The sequence below is a fragment of the Scardinius erythrophthalmus genome (assembly GCF_964197995.2).
Source record: "Scardinius erythrophthalmus genome assembly, chromosome: 19".
NCBI lineage: Eukaryota > Metazoa > Chordata > Actinopteri > Cypriniformes > Leuciscidae > Scardinius > Scardinius erythrophthalmus.
Genome location: NC_138239.1, coordinates 25,161,237 through 25,180,809, shown reverse-complemented (window position 1 = coordinate 25,180,809; position 19,573 = coordinate 25,161,237). Strand labels below are relative to the sequence as shown.

The window sequence follows — 19,573 nt, the reverse complement described above, 5'->3', positions numbered from 1 at the left end:
GACGTGGATGTGGTCTCTGCCCACTCTACACTGCACTTTACAAACATTCACCATGGTAACCAGTTACAACAACAAATCATCTTGCCACTGACTGTTGACATGCAAAAATAAAACTAAATGAGAGCGATTCTGAATGCATCTTCCGTGTTTTTTTCTTGTGAGACCTATTAGATGTTTTTATGACCGATTATCTAACATAATTAAGCATAAAAAGTAGCTAGTTAGCTTATTTCAGTCTAAATTTGCAACCCTGCTGCTGCAACCCTTATTTATGAACAGTGCAATGGATGAGATTCCATAATAATTATGACAGTAGTATCAATAGGCCACATTTTGGTAGACTATACTTATTTATTATGCTTGCTATTAGATGTGTATAAGCCTAGACATTTAGGTTGCAATTTTAAAAGTTTGTTGAAGTCGTTTCACAGCCAAGCCACTAAGTGGCGATATACAGAATATGAAACGGAAGATACATTATCTATTACCGCCAGCCAGCGGGCGGGAGGTGTAATTACACGCAGCAGCCTCAAAAAACTGTCTGTATCTACATAAACAAACATCAACCTGGGGATGGACAAAGTTCCCCAGAAGATAACCATTTGATCACAACCTTAAATGACCATCCAACCATATTTCATTACCTTTTTACACATTCATTAAGCGCTTAATGAAGGTTCTTTAGCTCTATCCAACGGGATTCTGTGAACTTTTCCTGCTGTAACGTTACACATTGTCAAACTGGATTTACAGTCGAGCTAGCAGGCTAAAGGCAAGTAACGTTATTACTCTGAAATAATATTAGTTACAGCTGTCAACTGCTGTTTCAGGCGCGCATGTTCAGGTTTGTGACAGCTCGTTGTTAATTAGACTTTTCGCTAAAGTGCTGACAGATAAGGTTTTGTTCATGTGTTTGTTTAGCTCCGAGATTACGTAAATGTTTTCTGGTTTCCATATTTACCATGCTTTTACTATGGTAACAACTACTATAATAATGAGATTTTAGCCGAAATGTTGATGTAAGTTCTTACTAAATAATTAGTGAATGAAAGAGTCAGTGAATAAATCTAATAGTAACAAAATACAGTAATTCAATCTTTGTCGTTTGTAATTATAGGTTTAAAGTGGGTTTAGGTTGCTATTTTTCATAACACGTTCTATTGTATTTTATTGAAACCATACTTGTAACCATGCTAATTGTCAAATTATGCTTACTATGCAAGAATCATGGTTCATTTAAGTGGCTAACTGGACTTCATATAACGTGTAAATGCTATTATTGCTTTATTTTAGTCTTCCAGTGGATTTCCTGATATTAAATTCAACGGTATCTGCAACATCCAGATCCTGTAAATGGGGAACAGTGCGCTCAAAGCTCATTTGGAAACATCTCAGAAGACTGGAGTCTTTCAGCTGACCGGAAAGGGTTTGGCAGAGGTACTAATAGGCTTGTCGTAATCACATTCCCCACTCATATGCACTTAGCAGCGACGTCCTCATGGATTATTGACAGCTCATGTGTCTTTGTTTATATAGTTCCCAGAAGAGCTGCAGAAACTCACCGCAAACCTGCGGACAGTTGATCTGTCCAATAACAAAATCGAGGTGCTTCCAGCGTTCATAGGAGGCTTCCAGCAACTCAAGAGTCTTACCATAAGCAGCAATAAACTGAGTAAGTGTTGACAAATCTCTACATTAAGTTAAACTTCACATTTTCCATTTTTTTTTATGTTATTGAAGTTCTTTGCATTGAAAACATAGTTTAATACACAAGTAATTTTAACTCTTTTGACTGTTAGAATTAAGTAGGCTCAATTTGCTTCTGTCCTTCTGGATATAAATTACATCTGTTGAGTGCTGATTAGGCTTGATAGTGGTAGTGTACATTGTACAGTGACAATTTCTAAATGACCCATTTTTGGGTTGTTGACACCTAACATGCCTATTGACAGGGGTGCACACAATTTTTTGGTCTGGTTCTCAAGGGAGCACCTGGAGATGCTGCTTAGTACTCACACTTTACACGGCACACTTATCCTACAAGCTGTCTAAATGTAAAATAACAATATTTGTTCACTGTAGAAATTATATATAGGTTCATCTTTGTTAAAGCTGTATTTTTTTTATTTTATTAACATTAATGACATAGACAACAGCAGGAATATTAGGCTGCTGTCACTTTAAGACCGAATGCACTGACACACATCCGGTTACTTTCTCAACTGTTCACTTATGACATAAACGAGTGAATACTTGCAGAGACAGGTATTTTAACATCATTTTGTGTGCATGTGTCCGTTCAACCGCAATTAAACACGAAAGAGGAATCAATTGTTTGAGTGCTGTCTGAAACGCCCTTCTCTCTCTCTCTCTCTCTCTCTCTCTCTCTGCGTGCGCGCACTTCGGGTGTGTGCGCTGTTGTGCGCACAGATAACAGCACGAGAGTCATGATTTTCACCTCTTTTTACGCATTTAAAATCGTTTGAATGTGTAAATTGGGAAGACAAAACACGTATAAATTATAAACTTTTACTTTAAGATGGTTAAACTTAGCAGTTAATCCGCGAATCACATGTGACAGGCCTGGTCCGTGCGGATCATGCATCAACTGCGATCCCTAATAATTAATGAACACACAATCATAAGGATTGCTATCTTACCAGAGATGGAGAAAAATCCTACTCCAGTAAGTAAACGTGTCCCTGAGGCTGTACCCAAAAATGTTGGTACTCAAAAGTGCTTCCCTCCACGTTTTCTGCAGCACATCGTTCATTTTTACCATGCATGCGCAACAGTTGTGTGCACCCCTGTCTACACTACAGACTTTTTTCTTTATAAACTGTGCTTACAAGGATACTCGACAAAACTGGAATTTTGACGTCATTTTTTGTGTTTTTGCATTTAGCTTGGCTTATTTTCCTCTACTGCAGTGTCTACACAGTAGATTAAACACACATTATTGCAAAAAAAGCCTGTTTTCTACTATATGAACCTTTAAGCACTCCATTAATGTGTGATTTTTATTGTGTACAGCCAGTCTACCAAATGATATCGGGAAACTCAAGAAGCTGGAGACTCTTATTTTAAATGGGAACCAGTTGAATCAGCTTCCTGCGTCAGTGGGTCAATTGAAGTCCTTGCGCACCCTGAACCTGTCTGGGAATCACTTCAAGGAGTTTCCCGCTGGACTCGGCAGCCTTCGCCAGCTCGATGTTCTGGACCTGTCCAAGAATCAGATCCACGTGGTTCCTGCAGAGGTGGCCGAACTGCAAGCCATTGAAATCAACCTCAATCAGAACCAGGTGAGTTTTTAGTTCTTTGCGTCCAGGAAATGTTCATGTCATGATATAGGGGTGTCAGGGTGACATTTTTTGCCGTGTTTGTTCTGTTTCAGATTTCAACCCTGACTCCAGAGGTGTCTCGCACTCCCAGGCTGAAGGTCTTACGGCTGGAGGAGAACTGTCTGGAGCTCTCCTCTATCCCCATCTCCATCCTCACAGAGTCCCAGGTGTCCCTGCTGTCTGTGGAGGGCAACCTGTTCGAAGTGAAAGATATGCGGGACCTAGAAGGATATGATAAAGTACGTTTGTGTCAGTTTAGGCTACTCTTATATTTTTCTCTTCAATGCCATCTCTAGCTCCATGATGAACCTTTAGCATCCATGGAACCTTTCCATTCCACATCAGGTTCTTTCTTTCGGGGCTTTCGCACCAGAGGAACCTTTTTATAGTTCCTAGAACTAATGGCTAAAGTACTTGTTTTTTGGCGTGATCGCACCACAGGAACTAGGAACGCTTTTGGAGGAACTGAATTAGCTCCTACTTTAGACCAGTGATGTTAGTGTACACAGCCGAACGCACGTAAAACACCAGCTCCCACCATTAAAAAAAAAAAAAAACGTGTACACACACACAGATTTATAACCTATATATTTATTCTGTGAACTAACTCTATGAACATGGAAAACAGTTATAAATGGACCTGTTTCATATACTGTCTACTTTCTATGTATAATAGTTATATCTAATAACGCATTAGACAGGACTGTTAAACAGATTGTAAACTTATGAAGACAGAGAATGGGAGCTGTGTGCTCAAGCTCTAGCGTTCTCAGCGCCGTCAAAATAAATGTCTGCCGCACCGTCAAAATAAAAGCGCAAAACAAGCGCAGCTTACATCACTTGAGAGTTCCAACTGGCAGTGCGAATTAGAGGCAATAACTAAGTTATTTAAAATAACTAGGTTATTATAGCTGGTTCCTATAACTAAGTTCCTATAACTACCCGGTGCTAAAGGGCCTATAGTGGAAAAGTTTTTTTAGATTATTAAAATGCTTCACACTAAGAAAAATGAACTATTCACTGAAAGGTTCTTTTGGGAACCAAAACATTTCTTCTATGGCATTGCTGCATAAATACCCCTTTAAAACCTTCATTTTTTTTAGCTTTACATTTTGTCTTTTATAAGAAGGCATAATGAAAAAAAAAACTTTTGTTTTTAGGTTATATTCCAGGTCCAATGTTAACTGTCAGCTTAGTTTTGTGCGTCTCATCCTCTATAAATATCACGTTTTTTTCCAAGATGGAAAATACCACAGTTTAAGTTTGAATGTAAAACAAAACTGGTCTAAGTATTTATTTTTGAAACAAAGTCAAATCCCACACAATCTAACCCCGTCATCTCAGGAAGGTGTAATAGGAAAATCCAAGAAGAAATCTAGCTAGGAATTGAACAATTCAGTTCATTTTAATTCAGATTTATTTACACTTGACAATACAACTTGCCTCTGAGGTACCTGGGGTTTAAAAGAAAGAAAACCCCTCAAATATAAAGTAGTTTGAGTGATTAAATCTCAATGCATTTTGGACCCTTTTTTTTACTAAAAAAAAGGTTAGTTGGTCCACTTGTGATTGGTTTGCCCAAAACAGATCTTACTTTCAGGCATAAACGGTGCCAACACTTTACAAAAAGTTCTCATTTGTTAACATTAGTTAATGCATTAGCTAACATGAACTAACTATGAGCAATATATTTTTTAAAGCATCAATTAGTCTTTGTTAACGTTAGTAAAAATCTAATTGTTTATTGTTGATGTTAGTAGCAAATACACCTTTGGATTTTAAAAATTAAAATGAGTAAATTTACATTGACTAAGATTAATAAATGCTGTAGAAGTTTTGTTCATTCTTAGTTCATGCTAATTGATACAGTTAACTAATGTTAAACCTTATTGTAAAGCGTTACCAAAACAAAAAATCTCGATCCAATCAGTTATTTGCTTCACTTATGAGTGAAATTTCAATCTTATAATCAGCTAAATCTTTTTATATCAACTGATATAAAAAGAAGTTTGAGAGGTGGCGCCCCGACAAATCTCGCGAGAATCACAACGTCACATACATCAACAACATATGAAGCAGCCTCTACGGAAGACACTAGCACGCATTTCAGACGTGAATCATGGCAGAGTCGACAAAGAAAACGAAGAAACCGAAGTCGGAAGAGTGCAGAGATGGCTCCGCGTGAGTGGTATTTATGACAGTAACGTTAAATACAAATACTCCACAGTGACTCTAGGGGTCGCTGTTTGACAAAAACGGAAACTGCATAGTGTGCCTTAAATTTACTCATAAATTGAAAAACCCCATTAAAAACCACATAGGAAAATCTTGAAGTAACCAGGGGCGAATCAGTCTTCGGGGTTCTGACTTCATACCTGCACCCAAGCAGATCATTTATGATTACATGCTAAAACTATAGTCTTAAAGTGCAATAAGTGATTTCAAGTGAAATCAACCCGAACAAACACACACCTCCCTTCATTGCTCCGCCCCCAAAATGCACAAACACGCAATCTCTTTATCATAACTGAAGCGAAGCAAAATAATGCTTTGCGAAAAATACACAGAAGATGGAGAACGAACGACAAGGAAGAACAAAATATGTTCATCCACTTTCAACGGCATTTCTCAGAATTCGCTTACTGCACCTTTAAGACAATATTCAGCCTAATAACGATCTAGATTAAGAAAGCCATTTGAAATTCAGTTCTCATACTCATATATTACATAGTCATATAATGACTTGCTTTTGTCTTTCCCTTGCTCAGTACATGGAACGTTTCACTGCAACCAAGAAGAAATTTGCGTGATCAGTCCGAGGCTTGCTGCACCTGTCATCTGCGCTGGGATTTAGCGTAGAGAGGTTCCGGCTTTGACCACACATGAAAATGGCTAGACGGGAATGGAAAAAAAAGGTCAGGACTGCTTCACGGCGACGGCTCAGAGACCACAGGCCTGCTGCTCATCACCGTTACAGTACAGAGAGCACATGTATGAACCGTGCATCACTCTTTCTTTTGCAAAGATTCTATAAACTGAAATACAGTGCTGATTCTGCTTTATGAGGACATTTACACTGGAGAATGGTTTCTTTTATTTTTGAGCGCACTAATGCCACGTCTCTTTTAACTAACATAATGAACATCCCGAACCCATTTGCAATGCATTTATTGATCCATTTATTTGAATGCTTTAGAGTTTGAAAGTAGCCTATTTCTAACAATTAAATCTACTTTATTATTTGATTACACACGTTTATTTAAGCTTTATTGTGTGACCTGTCGTGTAACAGTATTTCGGTTGAACTGTGATCTCGAAACTTCCGTTAAAGAATATTTGTGATATTTATGAAGTAGCCATTTTTTTCTAACATCAAAGGCTGCATATAAGTCTTAATGCTGAATGAAACGAATGCCAGTGGATATTTATATTTTTGTTAATACAACACAATGTTCAGTTTGAATTTGCTTTTACACATTTATACTTGCTGCATGTTTTCTTTAAAAGTGCAGAACCTGAAAAGCATTTTGGTGAAGGATTATGTATTTTCATGCCATTTTGAGATTGCAAATCCAATTCTTGTTGTGTCTACGTGTTAATCTATTACTTACACACTTGAATGTCAACTCTGTTTCTGAATATATGCACATGAATGGTAATGTGTTAATTACAAACATCTAAAGATGTAATTTCACAATCGGAATTGTAACACAAGCAGTCATTGGTAGCTTATACTTTCACGTCTTCTCAATGTACTGTCACCTAAATATTTTTACGCTACAGCATTTAGCCGCAGAATAAAGCTCGCTGTCTATTCAAATTTCAATGCCATGCAATTGTCAAGCAAATTACACCCGAATGTCCTCCTCAGGATTAATAAAGTACATCTATCTACCTGTACAGTGTTTATACTTGTGATTACTGACACACCAAGACTACCAACTTGCAGTTTTGTGTATAGTGCATATATAAATATTCAAACACAACTCGACATATCATTGACTCAAATGATTTGCTTTGAGGGCATTTTAAGGGCTTCTTTCAAATAATTCTGAATTTTTTAACTAATGCTCTTTAAAGCTTGTACAGTAGTGGCCAAAAGTGACCGACCTATAGGAAAATTGGCACAAGGTTTCTGCAGGTAAATTTATGACCAAGTAAAGAATAAATTGAATATATTCTCTATTAAATGTAAATGTCTAGGGAGAAACACAATGAGTTGTATTAGCAACACTTACTTCCAACAGATATGCTTTAGTTTTTAATTCATTTTATAAAAGATAAAAGCTTAAATCGCTTCCTAGCCACTAGATTATGTAAATAACTTTTACTGTACCTTGATCACATGCACTGCTGAAATGTTATGATCTTAATCAGTTTTTTTTGTCTTGTTTTCCAGTGGAATTGTCTTACTGAGATGCAAAATGACATAAAATATAAAGTCTTGTTTTCTGTGAAATTGTTTAAAATTATGTCAGTTTGTGATTAAAACAAGAACAAATATCTGCCAATGTGCTCAGAAAAATCTATTTAATTCAAAGGGAAGTTTTCATTGACAGATATTTGTTCTTCTTTTAAGCATAAATTCACTTAATTTTGTTACATTTTTCAAGACTTCATTTTATATGTGCATCTTTATGAATGGCTTTATGAATTTAAGACTTTCTGCACTGATTAAAGACCCGCAGTGACCCTTTGACTTCTTCACCCTTTATTCAAATATTATTAAAACATTTTTAAAGCATATTTGTGCTTGGTCTCAATTGGTTTATTTGTAATAGTGCAATGAAACATGCCAAATTGTGCGGACATAATTTTTGGCCTGGACTGTCATACACACAAAATATCAACCAAAGAAATATCAATAACTGATTACACTACAAAAAAATTATATGATCAATAATTTATGACAACATGTTTTTACATTGCTGTAACTCATTAAAACAAGTTAAGCAATTTTCAACTTTTTTATGTTAAAGAAGATACATTTTTTAAAGTCAAATTAATGTAATTTAAGTTGGTTGTACTTAAAAATTGAAAGCAGCATGCTTTGCTTGCTTATGTATGCTTTTTCCTGATATTTTAGTTTTTCTGTGCATTTATTTGCTTTGCATAGTAAAATAAAACCTGTAGCTGTAGTTTGCCTTTTTTTAATCAAATTATTTTGTCAAATAAATACCTTAATGAAGTTTAGTGTTTTGTTCTTCCTTCATATTTTAAATTTTTGTTTTATAAAATATATTCCTCATATTCTGATGGTTTAATCAAACTTGTAGGGTCATTAAATATCAAATATATTTATACAAATATCCCCTCTGGACATCACTTTAGGCCACTACTTTATTTAAACCAAGGTATGATTTAAGTCTTATGTTTTCTCTTCCTCATCTCGTGCTGTATTAATGATCTGGCAAACATAATTAAAGGATAACACTATGACTCACACTCACTAAATTAGTTTTGCAAAGATTATACAACTTGTCTCTTTTTTAACCCATGGTATTTCTATTCTAATTAGACTATTGAATTGTGTCATTTATTAAGGACAACAAAGCGCTATGATATTGAAATGCTGTATTTGAAAGTTTGTTCAATGTGAATTAATAAGAAACTGACAAAAATACATTCAGCACAGAATTTTCAAAAGTATGGATAAAACAAGAAATGTACAAGTCACAGTACAGCAACAAACCAAAGGGTGGTGATATAACCCCACATTTAAAAAAACAACAACAACCAATGACCAGAGCTGAAATGTACATTACAATGTATGATATAAAGTATTCATGGCTTGACTAGACTGTAAATAGAGCAGCATCAGAACACATCTTCTTAGAACACCTGATAAAGGCCTGATACTCTGAGAAGTTGTGATAACGTCTTGTTTATTCACTCCTAAAAATACTTCATCTGTATTTCATAAAAGATGTTGGACGAGCAAGAGCGTTTCGTTACACTGAAAAGTTACCAAGGATGGAAACTGTCATATGAACACAGTGATGAGGCAGAAATGTAAAAAAATAAAAGTAGGATACCATTTGGTAGGTTGACACGGCATTACAAATCACTATACGTCACAACTGGGTTCAAACGCCATTAACTGAGCAGAATTGAAATGGAAAATGAGCCCAGTCGTCAAAATACAAAAGTAAAACACCTTATTGTAGTAACTTCACCTGTAATTAAAATACATGGTTGAATTTGTCCGGCATAATAATCTTACAAATGGTGTTGCGTTGAATAAACAAAATAACATCAGCTTTCCCCACATTTCAAATGACAGACAATACACCAACGTATCTGTTTTTAAACATCAAAAAAGGTATTTAAATCATGATATACTGTACATAAAATGGCACTATTAAACATTTCAGACTGCCGCACTGACATCTGATCAGACCTCAGGTAGATCAGGCATGTTTTATGGAGTATTTGCCTTTCTGAAGCTGAGAGATGTACAGTTTTGACTTGCTCCCATCGACCCGTTTGAACCAGACTTCATCGTGATTGATTGTAGTTATTATAGCACTGTTTTGAAAAAAGACAGAGGAGAAAAATGCTGCAGAATAATCAATACGAGCTTGGCAATTCAGCGTGTCTGGGTAAGGAACCCTCACCTCGTAGGATACTCGTCTTTCTTGTCAATGCATATGGCTTGTCCGCGGCTGTACCAATCCCCGTCGTAAAACAAGCGTCCATCCTCCGAGCGGGCGTTGTGCTGGTGTTTCTCACTCTTTGAAGAGACTACGACAAATTATGCAAAGTTCTACTGTTACTGATATAACACAGATCAACTAACCATACATACATGCTGTGTCTATAGTTAACTGGCATTTGTTAACAAGTTACCACTTCGCAATATGATGACATTATTATGCACTGAAACTCCTGGAAGTTTCCCAAAGCAAAAGGGACTTTTTTCAAGGTCACGATAGTAAAAGGGACATTTTAGAATAGTGTACCCTGATTTGGATTAAAGGAACACTCCACCGTTTTTTGAAATAGGGCTTATTCATCTTCTTTCCTACATTTAGATAGGTGGGCAAATGCATTTTTGTCTCAGTGCAGGCATTGGTTTAGTTAGACAGGGTCGTCGCTAGCTTAGCTTAGCATAATGAATGGAATCCTTTGTTGCCAGCTAGCATGTCCTGAGTAAAAGTGATATAAAAAATAAAAGAAACCCACCTAATTACTTCTTGTGGCCTGCGTATTCACAACAAGTACAAATAGCGATGCAGATTAACACTAGGCGATTTCCTAGGCAGATATTGACTTGGGACTATATTAGGGGGAAGCACAGGCGAAGCACTGCTACTTGGGCACAGAGATATCACGGCCAAGTAGCAGTGCTTCGCCTGTGCTTCCCCCTAATATAGTCCTTAATATATAAGTCGATATCTGCCTAGGAAATCGCCTAGTGTTAATCTGCATCGCTATTTGTACTCGTTGTGAATACGCAGGCCACAAGAAGTAATTAGGTGGGTTTTTTTTATTTTTATATCACTTTTACTCAGGACATGCTAACTGGCAACAATGGATTCCATTCATTATGCTAAGCTAAACTAGCGCCGACCCTGTCAAACTAAAACAATGCATGCACTGAGAAAAAAATGCATTTGCCCACCTATCTAAATGTAGGAAAGAAGGTGAATAAGCCCTATTTCAAAAAACGGTGGAGTGTTCCTTTAACTCTGTTACATTTGTGCCAAACTTATAACTGTTACAGCAGGTGGTCTAGAGGCTAAAAATCTGGGTTGGTCACTGAAAAGTTTAATGTTGTAATCACTCAAGATATGATACATAATTACATACATTACTCTTCAAGAATTTGGGGTCTTTTATTCAGCAAGGACATATTAAATCAATCAATCGTCTAAGAATCCCGAATCCTGTTTCCACAAAAATATTAAGCAGCACAACAGTTTTCAACATTGATAATATAATAAGAAATGTTTCTTGAGCAGCAAATCATCATATTAGAATGAGTTCTGAAGGATCATGTGACTGAAGACTGGAGCAATGATGCTGAAAATTCAGCTTTGCATCACAGGAAATAAATATTATTATATATATTAAAATAGAAAGCAGTTGTAATAATGTTTCACATTTTTACTGTATTTTTTATTTTTAAAAATGCATCCTTGGTGAGCAGAAAATACTTCAAAAACTTTCACAAACATTTGTAAAACAAAATCTTGCCAACTTTTAAACAGTAGTGTATAATTATTCCAGTTATACAAAAACTAATAAATAATGTAAATACTGTATATATATAAATGAATAATATATTTGACTATAGTTGTGAATATTAAATATATCTTACCATCAGTCTTTACTCTGTGAGGTCCTAATGTTGCCATGGCCTACAAGATAGTAACATGATACATCACTTACAAAATAATAAAAATGTCTTCACATAACAAAGAAGAGTTTTTGACAGTCTAACCTTTCTAATAGCAGTCCAGTCTTCCAGTATATCCAGGTCTTGCAACATGTAAACTATATATGGCCGTGAACATGTTAAGAAACTCATAAATCATACTGTTATTCAAGCAAATTCTAGATAGATAGATTGTAGTTTACTTTTTTCTCACAATTGCGTGATATACAGTCGATATTGCGAGTTATAAAATCATAATTGTGAATTATGAAGTCTTAAAGGAAAAAAAAGAATTGCAGCTTTATATCTCTCAATTCTAACTTTATAACAAGCAACTGCAACTTTATATCATCCAATTCTGAGAAAAAAAGTCAGAAAGAATTGTACAAAATAATAAAAAGATAAAAAGTCGCAATCAACTTTTCTTTTCTTTTCTTTTCTTTTTTTATTCCACGGTGGAAACAAGCTTCCATAGTAGTTAAATACTGCATGTTGTAGTAAAGGATATCTGACACAACAACAGGCTTTTTCTTTTTGTCTGGACTGAAGGGATCTTTCTTCTTGTTTTTTCTTGATTGGAGCTCATCATTCCAGAGCTCTAAAGGGGAAATATGACAAAGATTGCATAAATAACACAAAAACACAAAAATGATGTGTGACCGTATTAACAATTCCAGTACCTGAGGTAATATCTATACTATGTCGGTCTTCCTCCAAACGTCTGATCTTCTCCTCCAGTTCACTCTGAACCGTATCAAATAATAAGAGTTTCTCACTCTAGAAGAAGTAAATTGAACCAAATTAGAGTTACATTCAAAGTCACAATGAAATCATAACTGGCTCTTCTTTTTTTGGAATGTTGAAGTATTTATTATAAATGATTTATCCGTGCACATCATTATTTTTTGAAAATGTATGTTCCCTCATAATCATTAATCAAAATATCTTCCCCTCCCTTTGCAGCGACATCTCTTCTTTTCTCTGATGATGTGTTTACTGGCGCAAGGGCGGGGCAACCTGTCACTCACATGAGATCAACCAATAGCAAACAACCACCATCCAATCAATTCCCAATGGACAATATCAAGTCCAGCCCATTTTCTTCTCTTGTTCGAGAAGCCGTTTCACTCGGATATATGACTATCGCAACTTCTGTTTCATGCTGACTTTAATTCTGAAAGTGCATTTAAATAGATGCATGCTTCAAATGTGGTAACTGACTAACAGCCTCAAGCAATATAAACACTTCTGTATGGCTCTATAATGACTCAGCAAGACAAGCATGCACCCTTGTTTAAGTAATAGTGGATTACAACTGTAAATCTCACCTCCCAGTGCTGGAGCGCTGCTTGGGTTTCACAGTCGTATTTATTCTTCACCGATTCCAAGCACAACTCTCTGTAGATACCTATGAATATAATCAGTGAGATAATGCACTTTCTTACCTAATAAAAATCAGTATTTCAAAGAACAAAAACCCCATGCTCGGTTTGGACTGACCTGCAACTTTAGTTCTGACTTGCATATTCTCCTGAAGAGTTGCAAGAGGTTCCAGGTACTCGGGGGCCTTTCCTGACATCACTTCCTGGAGTTTGGCGTCAACTTGACTGAGTCTTTCTTTATATAACCTAATAAAAGCATGCACACTTAGTGACCAATGTGGAAAAGTGGAAAAATCCACGTGTAAATTCCACTTTTGCATGCACAGATTCAATTCAAACAAGAAGATTGTACATACTGGTCTTTGAGATCAGTGAATTGTTTTTCTAGATTGGTCATCTCGTCAAGGCATTCCATCCTTCTCCTTTCACAGTCCTCATCGTCCATTTCTGTAATTAAACAGACTGTTTATTTCTTCATATGTTTCAAGTAAATTAGAAGTAACAGAATCAGGCTCAGTATGTGAAGTGGACTGTCAACTGACTGTCAAACAGGGACCAGCAATTCCTCAATGATACAATAATACATACATAAAATATTATTATTGTCTCATTGTAATATAGACAGGCAGACGATAGGTAGAAAGATAGATACCTGAACTTTCTCCATCCTCGGAGACAGAAGAGCTCTCTGTATCCTCATCTTCTGAAGTGCTCCCCTCTTGCTCTGCGAAATCCACCTCCATCTCTTCATGGTTGCTCTCCTTCTTTTCTCTCGAGTGCACTGGCATCCTGTCTTTTATTCGACTAAGATTACCGTGAAAGCTGCTTCTCACCTTTAAATCAATGCTTTTTGTGAGCAGATGTTTTTGTTAGCTTGATGTTATTGCTAAAAACAAAACATACATCTAGATGTATCATGCTAACAACAAACGTTGAAATCCTGCAAATGACTAGTAGTTCGTTTAGTCTGGATTTGATGAAATCGAAACAGGGGGCTTTTGCTTATAAGTAGCTATAGCTCGTTTAATATGTTTGTAAACCACAAAAAAATCTCTTTTTGCTTCATTAAGCCATGCTACCCTGTGAAAAGCTGGGACAGTGGCGCGGAATGTGAGCTGTTGTAGCGCTTCTGGGGGTTGTAGTTTTATGGTGATACATGTATCTCCGGTAATATGGTTCATAGTGATCTAAAGAACTACATTTCCCTGCCAGTCACTCGTCCTGTGGAGAGCGTGTTTACTACTATAAAAACAGGCTGTATAAATCAATGGACGACTAGATGGAATGATTGTGTTATTTTCATTGTAGCAAGTAAACTTCTAAATTCTCATTTATTATTATTTATTAATTATTATGATTTATTTTGGAATAGAGTTTCTGTTCATCCAGTTTATTTTTACACAACTTGACAATCAAAAAATAATACTGAAACCAAACATTATTAAATAAACATCTTTCTTTCGATTTCTTTTTCTTTTTATTAATTTATTTTACTTAAGGAATATGGCAAAAATAAATTATATAATATAAGGAGAAGACGTATATTATTTTAGAAATACATTTTTTTTAAACTAGATTTGACTATACTAAACAATGAAGATTAAGTTTGAATTTGTATTACGTTTATTATTATTTATTTATTTTTACTTGTTTGCTTGAATAGACTAGTATTCCTACAGAACAAGTTTATGGGGAAACAACTTACAACAAATATGTACTACTGCACTACCTCACATTTATTTACTTAAAAACTTAAGTGGAACTTAGGAGTGAAGTGTGCAGACTTCTGCTTATGAATCGACACAAACAAAACAAAGATGTTGAATTCATTATTTCATAATATATTGTCTTTCGTAAAGTATAATTTATATTCACAATGATAAATACATAATACTGCTCAAAAACTTTAACAACATTATAATAAATGTAAAAGAGAGTTGTTTTGAATGTTTACATTTTTAAATGTTTAAATGTTGTTGTTTTTTTAATCAGCTTATTTGTCAAAATTGTCCACAGTTATTAGCCAACAGAAATTGACCCTTCATTGAGTCACAAAGGCAAGCAATATAATGAAAAATAGAAAAATAAATAGCGTAGAAATTATAGAATAGCGTACATAAAAATATAAACACAAAAAACCTTTCAATCAAGAATACAAAAATATAACATACCTCCTTATAACAGTTTAGAAATGTCTCACACCTTTTTATTATCAAATATGAAGTGCAATGATCTATTTTTACATAAATTATGCAAAAACACTGTTTATGAATGTAAAATAAAATAATAAAATAATATCGCTCTTGTCGGGTGTGTTTCTGGATGTGTGTGGTTGTGTTGGATGACTCTGGCATCGATGAAGGTGTTTTTCATGTCGCGTCCTCCGACCGCCATGTTTTTTCAGATCTTCAGAGAGGTGTGTACTGTGTAGTTCACAAGACACTTACACACAGAGGAGGGCTGCTTGCTCTTTTCTTTTGTCTGACCTCCTCTGCAAAAATGCACGCCTCACCACTAATTCCTCCCGTTTCCTTACAACCCATAACTGCTTTCGAGCCGTGAATTTGACAACCCCTTCCATGTATGAGGAAATTAACGGAAGATTATCATTAGCTCTTCAAAACATCTCGGAATGTTCTCTAAAAAACCTCATGGAGATGTCAGGAAATCGACACAGAAAGTCCTGGACCCCAAGAAAGACGTGCTGACAAGATTGAAACATCTTCGAATCGTTATTGGTGAGAAATAACATTATTTGTATTTATTTTATGAACCTAATGTTACCTTGCATGGAGCTAACATGCTATGTAGAGAGGAGAATGAAGGCACCATCAGCAATCATGGTGTTTGTTTACCTGCAATTCTGTGACACCTTTGACAGTATTTGACAAGTTTGCATTTTGGAAGTGTGGTCTGATATACAGTGATTTGATATACAGTCTTTTTCTCTTGTATGGTTGAGTGTTTTTTTTTTTTTTGTCTGGAGTGGGTTTTGTTTTGATAAAACATGCATTGGTTTCACTGGAACCTCTTTAGATGTCAGTGAATCTGAGGTTTGCACATTTTGACAGTTTTTCCATTAAGTTCAATTGGTTATTCTGTCTGTAAGTGAATAAACTATCTATCAATCTATCTATCTATCTATCTATCTATCTATCTATCTATCTATCTATCTATCTATCTATCTATCTATCTATCTATCTATCTATCTATCTATCTATCTGTGTCATATCAATTATATACTTCATATACATATAATTGAATGAATCATTTTGCATGTGATGGCTCACATTGTGATAGGATGTTTAGAAGTTGAGAAGAGTATGACAATTTTGCTCAGAGTCATTCTCATATACTCAGTTATTCTCTTTTGAACACACGCCAAAACGTGCAGTTTGCTTAAATTAAGTAATAAATTAAAATCTGGTGTGAACAAGACAGTATTTGTTCAGAGATCTGAACTTCGTAACACTTTATTTTAAAGTGGCGTAGTTACACGTTACTTAGTAATAACAGTAAATGATTCATAATTAAAGTAACTAACTCTAAGCCAAACCCTAACCGTAAGTGCATGTAGTTAATATTACTCAGTATTTGAGTAAGTACAATGTAACTGTCAACTTTAAATAAAGTGGATCCCTGAACTTTTTTTGTTTTGTTGTTTTTAAGAGAGAGAGAGAAATAAATCTCACTCAAATTCATGGCCTGTCATGCAAAATGCAATCGAAGGAAAAAGATGCCTCTTGACCAGTGGAGATTAGTTCATGTTTTGGGTGGGGGACAGCAAAGATTTGGTTCTTTAGGAATGGGTGGGATGTCACTGAATAACAGAAATAAACCAGCACTTCCTTTGGGATTAGTCAAGGAAGTCCGAGAAGGAATCCGTCTCAGGCCAGTTCCCTCAGATTCCTGAGTTGTTTTAGCTGCACTGACTTCCTGAATGTTGGACATGTGGATGGTTTATGTAACATCCCAGATTTTTGAGTGAAGTGTCTCTGGTTAAAGAGTCCTGTTAGAGATGTTGGCCTGCCGTGGAGTAGTTACTGTCCTGTTTCCTTGATTGCTCTGTGTGGTGTTACTGTTATCTGGCTTCCTGGTGCCATTGTGTACACTGATGATTGTTTTGAAACTGAAAATGTGATGTTGCTATGAATGGCAAGGAAACTGCTTCCATTACAGCAAAAAAAAAAAAAAAAAAAAAAAAAGGATTGTTAAAATGATTTTCATAGTAACACACATAGTTTTAATGTTGTAATGTATTATATTTTAAGGTCTATTTTAAAAGAAAGTGTACTTGTTAGTAGAGGTGGGTAAAATATAATGTGTATTTCAAAGAATTAACCATAACAGCATGGCAGAAAAAAATATAGTTTTAGTTTCTGCACTTTTCACAATTATAGGGGAAAAGGAGCAAAACTGTGGTGGCTTTGCTTACTTATTTTAATTTTCCCAAAACAAACAAGTTAGAAATATACACTACAGTTCAAAAAGTTTGGGGTTGGTAATATTTTTTAATTATTTTGAAAGTCTTTTATTTTCACCAAGTCATTTATTTGGTCAAAAATGCATTGAACCAGTAATACTGTGAAATATTATTACAGTTTAAAAATGTAAACATTTTCTGGTGTAATATATTTTAAAGTCTATTCCTGTGACCGTTGTGCTGCCTAATATCACGTTTGTGGAAACCATTATACATTTTTATTATACTTTCAGGATGTTCCAAAGAACAGCATTTAGTAATTTTATATGTATTGACTGTCACTTATCATCAAGTTAATGTGTCCTTGCTGCATAAAAGTATTATTATTATTATTATTATTATTATTATTTAAATCTTACTGATTCCTGACATCTGAATGGTGTTGAACATATTTCAGTTTTGAATGCACTAAACAAAGAATTGCAAAATATCATGATCAGGGTATGGTATGACCAAGTTTTTAATTTAATGTTGTGTTGTATGTATCACTAGGTCCTTGCATATTTTAAATGCATATTATATGAAGTGAAGTTTCCCTGAAGTTATAAGCTCAACATTATTAAACATTATTCACACATCCACTTATTATGGCCTTGATCAGACCCTGTGCACAACAGCTTTCGTGCATTTGTGGACCTGAGGAAGTGAAGTAGCCTAAATAAACGGATGGGTGTGTTTGAGAAAGTGCTCTGTTAGGAAGCACACAATACTTTTTAAGAACTAGGCCTACCTGTTATTGAAATGCATCTATTTAAAATTAACTTCTGATGTGAATTTAAGATTTATTTAGTTCAAAGCTTGACATCCTGCATTACTACAGTACATTATCCTTTCTGTGCACAGATCAATTGCCTTGCTGAGCTTGAGAATTGCTGTTGTGATCAACAGTCATATTTTATATGAGGTAAATCATTAAATGGCTCTCAACAGATCGCTGCACACTCAGTAACTTGTGAACTGCCCGAGATCTTAAGGTTGATTGATTTTCAATATTGAAATGACTACACCACTATGATTATTGCACATATACAGAGGTGGGTAGTAACGAAGTTCATTGACTCCATTACATTTACTTTTGTACTTGTAAAATTTGTACTTTTGAGAGTAGATTTAAATGTGTACTTTTACTTTAAAGGGGACCTATTATGCAAAATTCAGTTTTATATGGTGTTTGTTTGAACATAAATGTGTGTTGGCAGTGTTTGTACACAATAGGGGTTGAACGATTTCAGATTTTTTAAAGTTGACATTTATGTGACAAAAGTCGCTGATGACGTCATTAATGAACAAATAAGCTTGAACATCGAGCTGAGACTCGAACGTGGGTTGCCTTGTGCACATCTACGGCATGACTCAGACAGTGATGCTCACAAGGCTATTGCTCCTACATAACAGCTTATTTTTTATCAGTTCTCTTGTCTTTATGTCGTTATATTTCTTTCTCACAGATTTCTGCTCGTTCTAAATCAGATACAGATTAGCCTAAGTAGCACATTTTTATGAATGCATTAGTGAGAGAGTGATTGCGTGTGAATTAATTCGGCTGCGCCTCTAATAGTGAAGCTGTGGGTTTTAGTTACTGAGAAATAGGGCTGCACGATTTGGGGAAAATGTCATATTGCGATAATTGAGGTCAATATTGCGATTGCGATATAATAAACAAATGGTTTCATGAGTCAACTTGCTTGGTTCTCAAGGAAAATAAATGCACACACAGATTAGTGATAATCTGCCTAAAGAAAAAAGTTCTTTAGTCAAGAGCAGTGAGTGTTTTTCTCTGTTGCCTTTGTTCTTTGATTAACTTTAGCGACAGATATAATTAGTGGCTACTGTGTACTGTCCCTTTAAGACCAGCCGATACTGTCAGAGACGCGGATCTCACACGCGCCTCATTCTCTCACGAGTCACAACTCTTCACGTTCATGAATAAGAGCGGGATCATGTAACACTAGCCAAAGGATGCCAAAAATTAACAGATGCTGCGTTA

General features: G+C 35.4%; 3 protein-coding genes across 11 annotated transcripts in view; 2 read left to right on the top strand and 1 right to left on the bottom strand.

Annotated features, from left to right (window-relative positions):
- The first annotated feature begins 496 nt into the window (after positions 1-496).
- Positions 497-8,527, top strand: lrrc57 (leucine rich repeat containing 57). The gene is made up of 6 exons (XM_081347521.1): positions 497-772; positions 1,294-1,437; positions 1,537-1,672; positions 3,034-3,302; positions 3,395-3,580; positions 6,110-8,527. The coding sequence occupies exons 2-6, from the start codon at positions 1,354-1,356 to the stop codon at positions 6,149-6,151; spliced, it is 717 nt and encodes a 238-aa protein (XP_081203647.1). The 5' UTR covers positions 497-772; positions 1,294-1,353; the 3' UTR covers positions 6,152-8,527.
- Positions 8,528-8,832: 305 nt separating this feature from the next.
- Positions 8,833-15,440, bottom strand: brms1la (BRMS1 like transcriptional repressor a). The gene is made up of 11 exons (XM_081347520.1): positions 15,275-15,440; positions 13,756-13,936; positions 13,460-13,550; positions 13,222-13,349; positions 13,050-13,129; positions 12,402-12,498; positions 12,230-12,319; positions 11,788-11,852; positions 11,665-11,704; positions 9,959-10,085; positions 8,833-9,869 (listed from the first exon to the last, which is right to left on the bottom strand). The coding sequence occupies exons 2-11, from the start codon at positions 13,889-13,891 to the stop codon at positions 9,752-9,754; spliced, it is 972 nt and encodes a 323-aa protein (XP_081203646.1). The 5' UTR covers positions 13,892-13,936; positions 15,275-15,440; the 3' UTR covers positions 8,833-9,751.
- Positions 15,441-15,479: 39 nt separating this feature from the next.
- Positions 15,480-19,573, top strand: part of ralgapa1 (Ral GTPase activating protein catalytic subunit alpha 1) — a 72,560-nt gene continuing 68,466 nt past the window's right edge. For 5 of the 9 annotated variants that reach the window (XM_081348028.1, XM_081348030.1, XM_081348035.1 and 2 more), the window contains exon 1: positions 15,480-15,841. In XM_081348028.1, coding sequence (XP_081204154.1) covers positions 15,736-15,841 — 106 coding nt within the window. In that variant the 5' untranslated portion in view covers positions 15,480-15,735. The remainder of the gene's footprint in view (positions 15,842-19,573) is intronic. The other 4 variants (XM_081348034.1, XM_081348033.1, XM_081348031.1 and 1 more) reach the window with 2 other exon arrangements.